General features: G+C 42.9%; 2 protein-coding genes across 8 annotated transcripts in view; one reads left to right on the top strand and one right to left on the bottom strand.

The window, feature by feature from the left end:
- GPCPD1 (glycerophosphocholine phosphodiesterase 1) overlaps positions 1-8717 on the bottom strand; it is a 52776-nt gene extending 44059 nt beyond the window's left edge. Inside the window, exon 1 of one of the 3 annotated variants that reach the window (XM_083431962.1) lies at positions 8473-8717. The gene's annotated coding sequence lies outside the window, so the exon portion shown is untranslated. Of the gene's footprint in view, positions 1-8001; positions 8197-8472 lie in introns of those variants that run through there. The other 2 variants (XM_083431961.1, XM_083431963.1) reach the window with 2 other exon arrangements.
- The window catches only part of CHGB (chromogranin B), a 78598-nt gene that overhangs the window by 5936 nt on the left and 57694 nt on the right, over positions 1-14968 (top strand). Inside the window, exons 1-3 of one of the 5 annotated variants that reach the window (XM_083431953.1) lie at positions 6314-6560; positions 10515-10628; positions 14422-14606. In XM_083431953.1, the coding sequence (XP_083288079.1) occupies positions 14432-14606 (175 nt within the window). In that variant the 5' untranslated portion in view covers positions 6314-6560; positions 10515-10628; positions 14422-14431. Of the gene's footprint in view, positions 1-6313; positions 6561-10514; positions 10629-13916; positions 14246-14421; positions 14607-14968 lie in introns of those variants that run through there. The other 4 variants (XM_083431952.1, XM_083431954.1, XM_083431956.1 and 1 more) reach the window with 4 other exon arrangements.

The raw sequence follows: 14968 nt of genomic DNA, 5'->3' as shown, positions 1-14968 counted from the left end.
GAGCGAGTGAGCAGTAGTAAGTCTCAATAGCCCTGCTTTGCTTTATACCATACATTCTTCTGTCTTAATTGCTGTTCTTGTCTTATTCTGTGGTTGTAATAATTTGTCCTGTCCCACCATCTCTGCCCAGTGGACACCCTCCCAACAGTTAACACCAAAGCTTGTGCAGAGCTGACGTAAAAAGCAAAGCAAGGATACTGTTTACCTTAGCTCTACTGATTTTTTTTTCTTGTGTCCACCAAACAAGAGATGGAGGAACTGGACAAATTGCACCCACAGAATACAAAAACGCACAAGAAAAAACTTGCAGTGAAGACAGGTGATTATAAAGACCTAAGCAAAGCAAGACTATGGTAACCGAATTCAAAGGGGCAGTTGTTTCAGGTTTAACAAACCCTTTATATGGGGAAGAGCCATAGTTCAGTGGTAGTGCATCTGTTCTGCTTGCAGAAGGCCCTGGCTTCAATCCTAGGCGTCTTCAGGTAGGACTGGGAGAGAAACATGTCTGAAGTCCTAGAGAGATTATGCTAGTCAGTGTAGGCAGTACAGAGCTGGAAGGACCCAGGGTCTGCCATGGATTAAGCCAACTTCCTATGCTCCTATTACACACTTCAGTCCCTGTGCTGTTCTGCTGAAAGTTGGTTCCTACATAATTTGATTTCTTTGCACTTGACCACCAGAAATTAAACAGCTGCAAAACCGACATGGAAAAGCCAGGAGTATGACATGAACTGAGATGATACAAAAGTGGCATCACTTTAAACTATTTAATATTGGGAGAAATTTTCTTAGCATATGCTTAAATGGACACCGCGGAGTAGTTTTAATGCCTGTTGTAGTTTCCATCATAACAGATTGAATCTGACAGGCTTCAGCTACAGGCAGCTTTTTAGAAGTGGCTGCTCATTTCTGTTAATATTTTACTGGTATGGAAAACTATCACAGTCTAAGATGCAGAAATGATTATGGCTTAGACCCAAATGTGCCCTAGTGCAAGCCGAAGCCATTTTTGCTTGCTCAAGGGAGGACCCGCAATCCTCCCTTTCTGCAGCAGCTTATTCCACTCCCTGGCATTGCACTCCAAGCTGTTCTAGTGAGCCCCACAAACCTCAGGAACAGCTTTTCACAAGGGGTGTATGGAAGTGGGAGACAGGAAAGCACTGCCTTTTTAATGGAGCTCTTGTCTGCAGTAGCTGGAATCCAAGCCCATGCAGAGATTTCCCCAACCAGAGACTATCATTCCTCTTGTCTCCTTCGTCAGACAGATGCCCAACAGGTCTCCTTTAATCAGTTTACTAGTTTTTATAAGTGGACATCTGTGTCATCTTGACACTTCAAAAAAGAAGAAGACCTGGCACAAATCCAGTCTTTTGATAGTGCCTACAGGCCTTCTTAATTACATGTGGGTCCTGTATCAGTATGACTAATGGCTTCTAGCATAACACTAGGGTAGGAGGCTCCAAGAGACTACAGTAAACAGATCACCAGGAGGATTTTGGAAGAGCCTCAAATAACCCTGAGACTACTGATCAGCTTGATAAGACTTGTGTGCAAAGCACACCATTTGTTTCCCCAGATCCAATGGTTATAGCCGGCTGTGGAGGTGTGGCTGACAGATGGGAACATTGCCTGTTCTGATTCAGCACTTTCATCTGCTTGTTCTACTATGGAACACAACTTCGGTTCTCGCTAGATGTGGGTCAAAAGGTGGAAGTGATATGCACAGAACACAGTGTAGCCATCAAATGAACAGTCTGTCTCATTAAGGCTGCAATCCTCACCTCACTGGGAGTAAGTCACACTGAATTCAACAAGATTTACTTCTCAGTAGATGTGATTAGGACTGTTACTAAGTTGCCATGAACACGGCTCCTTTAAGCAACTATACTGTCTTCTCTAGGATTGGAATGTAGGTTTAGGAGTATTGATTTTTAAACAATAGTGAATAAATCACATACTCCAAAGCAATCTCTTCTGAGGCCAGTGCAATTACTTTGATGCAGATGGTTGAAGATTTTCAGGACCAGCCTATTATCATTTTGTCTGTCCATCTTTCAGAAAATGACAGTGTCCTGGGTGTTCACATAAGGGGCCCTAAATGGTTGTGTAGCAGAAAAATAATGTGTGAGTGTGGGTTTGGACACCCATTTTCCTCAATGTCAGCCAAATAACTGCAGATGATGATGATTTTATATATTTGCCGCCCATCATGCTTCTATATATTATCCCTGGCAACAGAGGATATTGTGCTGGTGCTCAGAGCGCCAGCACAACACTTTCACACTTTTTTCACAGTCACACAGACTAGAAATATTAGAAATGAAAGGCAAGGCAAAGCTCAGGGCAGCCAAATTCTGTGCCAGATTCTTTGCACAGCATTGGCAGAGATGTTCAGAGCAACACACAGCCCTGAATGTTGGAGAGCTCTCAGCATTTACTCCAACCCTTTTAAAGGAATAAGCCTTGGACTCTTTATATCAAACTCCATACCACATTATTCTTTCAAGCAAGTATAAAGATCCATAGTGGAGAGAGAAAGCTCAGTTGTATACCAGTGCTGGCAAGTTCAGTTTTCACATCTGGCATTTCTTGGGGGGAAATCATTTCCCTTTGTGTAGCTGCAGGTGTTCAGTGAATTCATCTTAGCAGTCGTTTTAATTTGAAGATGCTAATAAGTGCACTGTTGGAGCTCTGTTATTGCATCTTTCCCATTTCATCTAACTAAACTGAGGTTTTTGATAAGTGTGCAGTATTCTGCCAAGGATCATTGCACAACTGAGCCTCATGCAGGCATCTGGTTGGCCACTGTGAGAAAAGGATGCTGGACTGGATGGGCCAAGCCATCTGAAATGGTCAAGGAATCACTTAAAGCAAAAGCTTTTCAGTGAGGGAAAGGACCCTTGTTACTTCCCATGTGCAAATCAGTCCCAAGGTCAATCAGTCATTTTATTTACATGCCGCCTTTCCAAAGTTAAAACCCTGCTGAAGTCAGCTTGCAACGTATAAAAATTATGTAACTACAAACATAAGAAAAGTAGTCATAATCAATAAACAAAACATCAAAAAGTTCACAACCAAACTGAACAATTTCCACATAAATCGTAACAATCAAAGATACAAAAAACCCCAGCAACAACCCTCCACAAAAAACTCTGCTAAACAATGTTCCAGCCCAAGATTTACCCACAGCCAGAAACTTCAGAGTTACTCTCCTGACTTCTATATTGAAACACTGCCTACACTGTAGAGTTCTGCTAGCTCTATCATAGGCTAAGTCTTCACTTATATCATATGATTTACACAACGGAAGGGTTTTTTTAAAATGTCTGAGTAATGTTGCAATAGCCTTTGCTGAAATTTCTTACAAACGTGGTTGATAGCCTAAACTTCCAAATGATGGAAGCTGCGTCAAAAGACAACAAACCAAACAACTAAGACTTTATTTGGGTCTGAGCTCAGAGGAGCCTCAACCTGAGGGCCAATTTGGAGAACCCTTGCATGCTGAGGAATGTTCAGTGTTGGTGTTAAGAAATTCTTTTGCCTTTTAGTGCAAGGCTATACCAAAATGAAAGAGTCATGCCCCTTGCATGACATCTGGGATGGAGTCCTCTGGCATGGCACACCAACAGCATTCTGAACAGATCCAACAGCAGCAGGGTCCATAGAACCAGAAGGTGGGAAGCCTCTCAGTAAGAACTAACTGCTTCTTACACTACCTCACCAGTCCAGTGGTGCAGGTGGTAGGCCATTGAGCAAAGGAACAGAGCCCACTTTCAAGCCAGACTATTGGCCCTTTAAGAGTCTGCAATTGTCCAACCAAAATGGTAGTATACAGGAGAGGTGGACAACAGATGGAAGCTCAAAAACCCTCCTTGATGCAAGTTGCTAGCTCAGAGCTCTCTGTGGTTGTTACCTTACTGTGTCCTCTGGGCTCCTCCTTGTGACCAGAAGAGGATGCTTGGCCAGGTTGCATCAACGATAATAAAGCTAACTTATGGTTTAACTCCCTGTTTGACCAAGGCCGAAGTGAAAACCACATTTGAAAAGTAAACAAAGAATGTTAAACACCTTGCTAAACATTGCTGGTATCCTGGGATGGGAGATTTCCGTACATTTTTGTTATTTTGCGGCCAACTTTTTTGTGTGTCCATGGGGCTTGGGAATCTTTTTCCTATGAAGGTTCCTATGAAGAACCATTGTCCTTCCAATGCTGAGCAAAGCCAAAATAGATCATGTAAAAATAATAAGAACTGAAGAATAAATATGTAAAATGAGAAAAGTTGCTCAAGTTCCCTTAATTTACATTATTTGATTGAAGAATTCTTTTTGGGGAAGAATTTGGATTAACAAGGTGCAGGATTGTAAGATTCATGCCCCAAAATCTTTTAAACAAGGACATAGCGCAATTTGTTTGCACTGAGAATAAAACCATTTTGAGGTGGGGGTTTTTAAACAATCAATCTGTATATAAATGTTATGAAATAATAAACAAATAAATAAACAAGTCCCCTAACTACATTCCTTAAACCACTCCATTAGTATCCCATCTGCTATTTAAGTGGGTAGCAAGCATACAGATATAGTAGGTTAAAAAGTGGAGGTGAGGAGGAATATAGGTGCCTCACCCAATGCCTCTAAGGCACATCCTTCAGCTCCCACTCCCATTATAGACCTCCTACCATTCCCTTGCTACAGCATTCCTCCTCTTTGTCCTGCCCTCCCTCCTCCCCACTTTTAAAATTTTGTGTGTCTGCCGCTTGTTTATCCAGATACTTAAAATGAAAGCAGGCTCACCATTTCCTGCGTCATTAACAACTGGTGCAGTATATGCATTTTGCAACCAGGAAAAATCTGCTCTATTTAAAGCAGGTGAATTTCACAGTTCCTTCCTCAGCCCAATTTCACAATGCATATTTGAAACAGGAACCACTTCAGCAAATTACTGTCAACATTTAAGGTGTTGGGTTTTCTTAAAGGCTGCTGCTGAAATAGACTCTGAGACAAACTGATAATATTGCAATAATATTGCTGACTATTGACCCAAGAGGACAAGCCAAGTTTCTGACTCCTTGATTGACTGTTCCACCCAGTTTTAATCCTTGGTGAGAGATGCCAGTTCTTTTCTGCTGTTTGCTTAATGCATAAGCAAAGAGAAAGGTCAGAAGAACCACAACAAAAATCTTTTTTTTAAAGACACTTTATGATCATAACACTGCAATACAAATTCCCTTTATGACACTGCAGTGCAGTGGCCATTTGCTGGATCTGTAAAATAGTAATGACTTTCCTTATCAGCTATCTAATAGGTATGAAAAACACATACTTACACTTGCGGAAACGTTTAATCATAAAATATCATGGGGCAACCTTCACACTATTCAGTTTTGACCACTGATTGCATGAAGTAGGGGTAGACGATGTGGTCTCCCATCAGCTCCAGCCAGTGTGGCCAATGATCAGGCATAACAGGATTTGTGATCCAAAACATCTGGACAGCACCACAATAGCTACTGCAGACATAAAGGCTCCCTTCACTCTATTTTTTTATTATACTTTCTTCACTGAGCTCAACACTATATTAGGAGCTGCATTACTTGTTCTGCTCCCTATGAAACAAACACAGCTGGAAGCAAACAAATGCTGCTGGTCTTAAACTCTGCATGTGCTTAGACACATTCAGCTTTAAACTACCAATTTAAAAAAAAAGAAAACTTTGGACACCCATGGTATTTGTTGCAAGTTGTATTCTTTTTTTTGTCTGGATAACTCTAGATTGAATCTTTGGGACTTACACAGGTTTGACTGGTTTTTATCAGCAAGTTATTGACAATACGTGACTAATCAGCTCAAGGATAAATATTGAGTTCAGATTAGAGTAGGCATTTTTTTATTAAAAAAAACACTGCACATCATTGTAAAAAAAATGTTAAAAATGACAGGCCCAAAGTCAACATACCGTGAAGCTGTAATCTTTTGACAGGCTGATTGCTTAATTTAGGTAAGTGCTTAAGCGTTCTGTTTAAAATGTTTCACAAGCAATGAGCACAGTCACTGTGTGAACTTGAAATTGCCTTGTATCTGGTGCAGAATTCACTACACTAGGAATCTTTAGAAGACAGAATAACAGTCCAAAGTATGGTCGAGGTAGCTTAGATACGCATTCACAACATTCCAGAGAATGTGTGTTCAAACCAGTTCCGCTATATCAGTGGCTGCATTTGAATGTAGTGCTAAGCTGTGGTTTAATGTTACTAGCCTCCTCCTGAGCCTGCATGCTCCACCTGCCTCCTTTGGCATGGCATGAGGAAGAGATCAGAAAATTTCACTCCAATTTTAATCCGTTTAGAACATTGTCCAAACACAAACAAGCTGTGGCTAAACTACAGCCAATGAAAATAAGACAGCTTCGTAAACAATGGTTTTAAGTTGCCTTATCCCCAGTAACCACAGTTAGGAACATAAAACAAGCCTGCCAGATTGGGCCAATGGTCCACCTTGTTCAGCATCCAGATCTCACAGTAGCCAACCAGATCTTAAGGAAGGCTTCATTTAGGCAACAGGTGAAAATGTTTCTCTTTAACCAGGCCTTTGGCTGATTAACATTCTATGTCCTTTTAAATGTATAGTGGGCGTGGGGTTATTGGTTTGTTTTTGTTTTTATTATGTATTTTTTGTTCTCATACTGTATTTTTATGTTGTGAACCACCCTTTGATCTTGGGTTGGAGGGCAGTATACAAATTTAATAAATAAATAAAAAATAAACTTTTTCTTTTTCCTCCGTTGTTGCCGGTTTTAAATGTCCTAGGTGGCCCCAAAAACTTTAGTTCTCCTGAAATGGTCTTGTATATCTGATATGCTATTGAAACCTAGCAACCGGGTCTATTTATCCAAGCTTGTCTGTAGCTATTATTATTGGAACTTGTCAGTTTCCTGTGACTCTATTCCATACCATTTCCTCCTTCTGTTTCTGAACTTACATATTTAAAATATTTTTATCCTGCCTTTCTGTCTAAAGACACTCATGGTAGCTCATAATAGGATTTCCCGAACGTAGGCACACATAGGATTGAGAGTTTAACACAATCCTGTGCACATCGACTCAGAAGTAAGTCCCATCCAGTTCAATGGTGCTTGTTCGCAGGTTAGCATGTGTAGAGCCAGTGGGGTGTAGTGGTTGGAGTGTTGGACTTGGACCTGGGAGACCAGGGTTCAGATCCCCACTTGGCCATGAAACTCACTGGGTGACCTTGGGCTAGTCATAGCCTCTCAGCCTACCCACCTCACAGGGTTGTTGTGAGGAATAATGCATAGCAGGAGAACCATGCATTTATTTGTTTATTATTTTTTATTATATTTGTATGCCTCCCTCTGAAGATCACTAGGTGGTTCACAACATAAAAATACAAAATAATAAAACAAAATACATTATAAAACAAAACAATAGCCCTCCTATCGTATGTCATCTTGAGCTCCTTGGAAGAAAAAGGTGGGCTATATTTTATAGTGAATTGATTTTAGAATGCTGTGTTATTTTACTTTTAGCCCGGCTTCGGCTGGGGAGGGTGGGATATAAATAAATTTATTATTAGTAGTAGTAGTAGTATTATTATTATTATTGATTAATAACAAAAATAATAATATTGGATTTCAGTCTTAAGAAATTACATTATACACACAATAATAATAAAGAACGGAAAGCTTGTTTCAACTGGCAGACAATGCGTGCTTCTGCAATCCGATGCACATTTTTCCGGGGTGCAAAGCCCCGCTGAACAGGCTAAAAGTAAATTTCGGCGGGCACATGCCATGCTTCGGAATGCAAGTTGTCGGTGCTTCTGCTTCAATTTTTTTGCAACGCTCCCCTCCCCCCAAAAAACAGCCCACCACCAAGCGCTTTCTAACTGTATGAACTCTGTACGGATTTCCTTCTCGAATTCCACTCCATGCCCGAACATTTCCCCCGCAAAATTATGCTTCAAGTTTTCCTATAATAATAATACCGGCTGACACCACAAATTTCATCCTCGCCTCTCGCTGCACCCCGTTTTCGTCGCGCCCTCAACAAAGATGGCAGCGTTGCCTTATTCTCACGTTTAGAAGCAGGAAGGATTAGAATATCGGGCTGTTTCCTCCCTAGCCGAGGAAGCAACTGCGCAAGTTTTATTTTTATTTTGCATTCTTAATCACCACCACATGGAGCGCTGAGACTGAGGGGAAAAACATTTATGTCTTTTGCTTCTATTTTGGACACGTGTGTGCCCCCCCCCCCCATTTATGCATTGCTTCCCGTGATAGGTCCCGAGGCGACTAACAATAAAAAACATTTTAAAAAAACAAAAAACCATTTGTAATCTGTATAAACACCATGCGCTGCTGCCACTCCAACGAGAGAGAAAACAAAACATCAACAAAGACCAGGAAATCCGGTCTGCAGGCAAATGAGGCAGCCCAACATCGATTGCTTTTTTTGCCTGTGTTTTCTCGTGCCTCTGCTGTTTCAGGAACTGCCTGGCTGGAGGTGCTGAGCCTGCGTTGTAAGTTAAGTAGAAGGGGGTCCGGCGGAGGCTCGCCTTTTTGCCCCTGGAACTCCACGTTTCTTGTGAGACAAGCACATCTACCATGGAGACACGTGTCAGGGGGAGGGAGCGCGCTTGGGGGGCTTGGAAAGGGGAAACCGTCGGGTTTCCAGCAGATCCTCCTAGTCAAATGTAATGACACCTCAGTACGGGGTAGTCAGCTGCATGTTGTTTTTGTTGCAGGAGATTAACTGGGCTGGTCTGAAATCCCTCCGGAATTTCTCAGCATGGTTGGACTATGATCACATGGGCTGAAACACACGTGTTTGTGTGTGTGAGAAAGTTGGCTAGAAACAAAGCAACTTCAGTGGTATAATTTTATTTCTACGGGCTAGGAGAACATCTGACAAAATAATAATAATAATAATAATAATAATAATAATAATAATATAATATAATATAATATAATATATTTATACCCCGCCCATCTGGCTGGGCTTCCCCAGCCACTCTGGGCGGCTTCCAACAGAACACTAAAATACAATAACCTATTAAACAATAAAAGCTTCCCTAAACAGGGCTGCCTTCAGATGTCTTCTAAAAGTTTGGTAGTTATTTTTCTCTTTGACATCTGGTGGGAAGGCATTCCACAGGCGGGTGCCACTACCGAGAAGGCCCTCTGCCTGGTTCCCTGTAACATGGCTTCTCGAAGTGAGGGAACTGCCAGAAGGCCCTTGGCGCTGGACCTCAGTGTCCGGGCAGAACGATGGAGGTGGAGACGCTCCTTCAGGTATACTGGACCGAGGCCGTTTAGGGCTTTAAAGAAGAGTTTTGTACCAAGGCGTGTTGGAAGGCTGTGCTTTGCAGAGCGAGGAATTCCAGTTATTGTGTGGTACTTAATTTGCCTTGGGCTCCCTTTTTTTGAGTGAAAAGCCAGGTGAAGGGCATGCTTGCTTGCTTTTCTAACACAGCTTGCTGTTGCTGACAGATACTGCCCCGATTTACATCTGGCATCATGGACCCTATTGTAATTTAGATGGAGTTGGTACTGTACAAAAAAAACCTACTGTACAAAAACCTACAGTACAAAAAAACCCCTGCACCTAGAAAACCAGAATGTCAGAGAGAAGGCTGCTATACTAATCTTCATCCCTTCTCCTACACATATATGGTTTTTGTTTTAAAGTGGAGGCTGTTCATGGAGGAGCGTTTATTCCGCTATGTGAGTCTGCACCTGCAGTCTGAATTTTGCTACAGCTCAGGCATCCTGCCTCTAGTGGGAGCTAGGCCTGGCTAGAGCTGCTGTAGCTGGTATGCTTACAGTCATTTCAGCAGACCTAGAAACCATTAGGGTAATATTGTTATGCTCATCCCATGCACCCATTGGATATCAACTTTTCCATTCGTCAGTAAGCCTTCCTGGACCATTTTGCCTGCAGCTTCCCCAATGGAAGATCTGCCTGGCAACTTTGCTGCTGACTTAGGAAGGGACATTTGCAGTCATTCTGGGCAAACTGCTATCACTCCTTTAGAACAATATTAAATTGGTATGATACATATTGCAGAGCTTTTCTATAGCAGCCAACATTGTGCCTAGGCTGAGTGAGAATAATGTAGTTTTACAATTGAGTGGGGAGGCATCTATTCAACATTGGGGCATCAACATTCTGTGCATATAACAGATGTGTGGTAGGGGGAATCTCCACAGGTGCAGCTTGCCATGTCACAGGGCTTTTAAGGGTTTGGAAAACTGCACCCCTTTAATTTCCTTGCTCCAGCCAAGCATGCAGAACATATTTATGCCCTTCTAATGACAATGAAATATTAATTTCCTGTTTTAGCAGTCCTTTTCTGTGCTTGGTCTTCAGACTATGACAAATCATATAATGGGTGCCAAGAAAAGATTATACATGCACACATATAATTTTTGGGTGTCTTGATTACTGTCAGCTGACATGTTTAGGGTACACAATCAGTAAGTGTTTGCTGTCTTCCAGGTTCAGCTGTCCATGATTGAAGGGTGTCCATAAAAGAGAACTTTCCTTTCTGACAAGAATAGCATGGCATCGTGACACTAAGGACCACCCCCACCCCCTGTGATCCTGGCACGGGTGAGTCTAGACAGAGCCTTCAAATTTTAATTAGTTCATACATGTCCTTACTTTGTTGTAAAGGTAAAGGTACCCCTGCCCGTCAGGGCCAGTCGTGACCGATTCTAGGGTTGCGCGCTCATCTCGCTCAAGAGGCCGGGGGCCAGCGCTGTCCAAAGACACTTCCGGGTCATGTGGTCAGCGTGACGAAGCTGCATCTGGCGAGCCAGCACCAGTGCCGCACACGGAAATGCCGTTTACCTTCCCGCTAGAAAGCGGTCCCTATTTATCTACTTGCACTTAGGGGTGATTTCGAACTGCTAGGTGGGCAGGAGCTGGGACCGAACAACGGAAGCTCACCCCGCCGCGGGGATTCGAACCGCCGACCATTCGATCAGCAAGTCCTAGGCTCTGTGGTTTAACCCACAGCGCCACCCGCATCCCTTACTTTGTTGTACTTCTCACTAATTTAGATTGGGGGGGGGGCAGCAACAGCTATGAGGAGGACCCAGCCCCATTCAACTATATATGCATTTGTAGACAGAGAGCAGTTATGTTTTTTTTGTAGGGTTGAATGCTGGTTGATCAGATGTGTTAGCCATTTCTGTTACGGAGGACAAGATGTCCATGCTTTAAGCATGAAGCACAAACAGCTGACCTTGCTCCTCCACTCTTGGGAATGCTATGAGTCCGCAGGGCCTGATCAGCAGATTAGAACTGTGGAAGCGCCCGCTTCACGAAGCAATATTATCACTGATTTATTCCTGAAGGTGATGGTCTTCTTTGTCCTGGATTTGATAAACACCAGGGCGTATGTGGACTTGAAGCACACAGATGCTTTGGAAAGGTCACGCTGTGCCTGGCGCCGTGATGGTCAAGTTTTACTCCGTCTGTTTATTTCATTCCAAAGAGCATGACTGGATTTCTTGGAAGGCGGCTGTTTGCATGACAGGTGTTGTCAGAGCACGCAGCTAGCTTGTTTGTCTTTGGCAGGTTTCCCGGAAGAACAGTCGAAATGTCGGCGTGATCTTCGCCACTTCGGTGTGAGTGAAACGAGGAACTCTTCAAAAACATTAGCTCCAGCTTAGATTTCCACGAAATCAGCTGCTTCCAGCTAATCCCCAATCAGCTTTGTGGCCATTTTCTGCCCCTGCTTCTTCTGATCCATGTGTCGCTTAACTTTTCTACCTCTCTCATTTTAGAGAAGTAGAAAAGGCAAGTGAATGAGATTAAACCATGATGATTTGGTTACTGCTGTTCACAGTAGGCTTTTTTTGAACTGGCACAAAAACATTGCTCACTTAAACAATGCTTTTGTGCTGATTTAGTTTAGTTCAATGAAACACAAGAACTGGACAAAATATTCATTGAGAAATGGCTGTAGTTTATGTTCTCAAAAAACTGACCACCTGTTAATATAATTCCCAGACCTGAGAAATCATATGAGCACATGCTGCCTTATGCTGACTGTGACCATTGGTACATCTAGCCTGGTGTCTGCTCTGAATGGCAGCACCTTCTCAGAGGGTCTCAGGCAGGAATCTATCCCAGCTTTGCTGTCAAGCCTTTTGAGTGAAGAACCTGGTAACTGAACTTGGGACCTCATGCATCCATGTATTCACCCAAAGTTTCACTTGACAATAACTTGCTATTCCTGTCTCCCCCTGTCCCTGTTCTCTAACACGGAAACTGTTCTTATTAGCATTAACCTTGCCTCCGTTCTCTAGGTCAAGTAAGCCGATCATGTTCTGATCAGAAAACTGATACTGTGGAGTTAACTAGCAAGTGTGATGCAAAGGGCAAGTTCAACAGCATTCTGTAGAAGCAGACACACACACAATCTAGAGCCAATAGAAAAGATCTCTCTCTGTGTATTTATTTAAAATCATTTTTGTTTGTAGGGGTGGAGTGGGTCTAACAGAGAATATTGGAACCCCTTTTCACCATGCCAGACAGTTGAAAATACAAAAACACACGCAGGCGTAATGCTTTCTCTAAGCTAATTGTGTAAATTGTTCTCACTTGCTTGACAATAGCAACGTGCTGGAAAAGGGCTCTCTGGTGTCGTCTTCTCCGACTTGGTTGAATGTCATTGGCATTGTAGCACCCCATGTCTGTATATTCTCAAACACAGGGGTGACATAATACAGTTATGAAAGATTACTTCTGATGTGTAAGTTTTTTCCACAAATTCTGGCCACTGATTCCCACGCTTCTAAGGGGCTCTGCTAGGGCAGCATAGTTTGTACCCATCTATCCGTCCCAGCATTCAGACTGAGGCAGTGCTCTCACACTTTTGGTGATACATTCTCCCTACTGTCAGCAGTATGATTCCCATGCATGATTTTTGTGCCTGCACTAGGGCTGCACATAATACTTCCGTGTACAGGCTTTTCCTACTTTGAGATTGCTCTTTATGTAGAACAGGGCTGGAAAAGTTGTGGTCCTCCAGATGTTACTCCAATCGCTCATACTCCATTAAAATATCCCTTGGAACAGATAATTCATCCTTATTTTCTTTTTGTAGTTAGGTATTTTGAGTAGCTGCCATGTGTATTCTGATCTTGGCTCTCAGTTTGTGCAAATCGTGGTTCTGCCTGATAAACTTGATGGGTAATCATGCATCCTAACAAATGGTGCATAGTGCTTTAAAGCCCAAACCACCAGTTGACAATCACAATACCTGAGAGTAGATTCTTGACCTGGATGCAAAAAGATAGTTGTGTAAGTATTAGGTGGACCTCTACTGAAAAGACTCTCGGTCTGGTCACCCTCCATTTTTCTCCCAGAGGAGGCACCCAGAGAAGGGCCTCCAGTGGTGACCTAATGGTCTGGGCAGGTTCATACAGGAAGAGATGCTCCCTAAGGATAAAGGTTATTCAATAGAAGCTGCTAGATTGTGTCTTTAAAGATTTGGTCCTGCACATCTGTTTGGAATTATTTTATCAAGTTATGTAGTCCCTTCTGGTGTTCCTCAGTTGAGTCTGCTTAGAGCAGGCATGGCCAAACTTGGCCCTCCAGATGTTTTGGGACTACAACTCCCATCATCCCCAGCTAACAGGACCAGTGGTCAGGGATGATGGGAACTGTAGTCCCAAAACACCTGGAGGGCCAAGTTTGGCCATGTCTGGCTTAGAGATTCCTCTAAAATGCAGTACTGGAGAGTTGCCTCTCAGCCTCTCCTGTGTAGCACAACTTGCTCATCATGATGTCAGCTCCTCCTTTGTTGGCTATTTTAATTATGATGTCAGCACTGCTTCTGAGCCTGTGGATGGCTTTATATGCTGCATGGCTGAGCCTCTGAATATCAGAAAGGCAACATGCATTTCCAGTGTACTCTTCTCCCTCCCACAAAGGAAACAAAATACTTCAGTGCTGCCTATGGACCTCTTACCACTGGGAGTGCTTTATAGCATGTTTACAGAACGTACACAGTATTCCCCCATCAGAGAAAACCACCAGCTTTGTATCTTAAGACAATTCCAAGCTAAGATATGTCAAGGTGGTGTTCCCATGCGAAGAAGCCCATAGTCAGCATAATAAATCTCCCAGTTTGCAAGTGGGGTGCTGCTTTTCAGTTCATTCTACATTTACTCAAAATTGGAAGACCGGCTGAGTTCAGTGGGGCTTGCACCCAGGTATGTACCGTATGTCCAGGTCACTTCATTGAAACAGGCTTGCTTTGGAGTATTTCCCCCTTTCTGTTTTCTAATGGGTGGAGTGGAATACTACACAACGTCCTGAAATGAAAAAGGGGGCTGTGAATTGTCAAAATAAATCTAAAAAGCAAAATCAATTCTTGCCTTTGTTTCAGTGGTCTTGCCATGGAAGGAAGCGAAGCGGCATCAAGCTGCCAGTCTGGAGAAAGCAGCTTGCTGGACATACCATGCGTCATAAGTGCAGAAAGTTTTCTGCTGAATCCCAGAACTGGGAGAAGTGATGAGATTCTCAGTCCTGCTGGCACATTTGTTTCTCCGGCATCCACAGAAGTTGACACAGGTACAGGACCATCACTGATATTACTCTCATTGGCACTTATGTTCCCCTTCCCCTGCCCAGAATAGCCAGGTAGAGAAAAAGACACACTAGGCACATTTTTCTGATACTAGGCAGCTGTCAAAGAGTTGGGATCATGACACCTTTTAATTCAAGTTTAGAATTAAGAACATAGGAAGCTGCCTTATACCAAATTGGACCATCAGTCCATCTTATCATTTTCTTCAGTGACTTGCAGTGTTCGCTCCAGGGTTGGAGACAGGGGGCATTCCCAGCCCCAGCCATGCCACTAAGCTATGACTCTTCCCCATAGGGGGAATTGTCACACGGCAATGCTGGCTTAAAGTTATATTTGTGCCACAAAG

The sequence above is a fragment of the Podarcis tiliguerta genome (genome assembly GCF_965153285.1).
Source record: "Podarcis tiliguerta genome assembly, chromosome: 3".
NCBI lineage: Eukaryota > Metazoa > Chordata > Lepidosauria > Squamata > Lacertidae > Podarcis > Podarcis tiliguerta.
The sequence above is the reverse complement of the archived record's forward strand: the minus strand, read 5'-3'. Positions and strand labels throughout refer to the sequence as shown.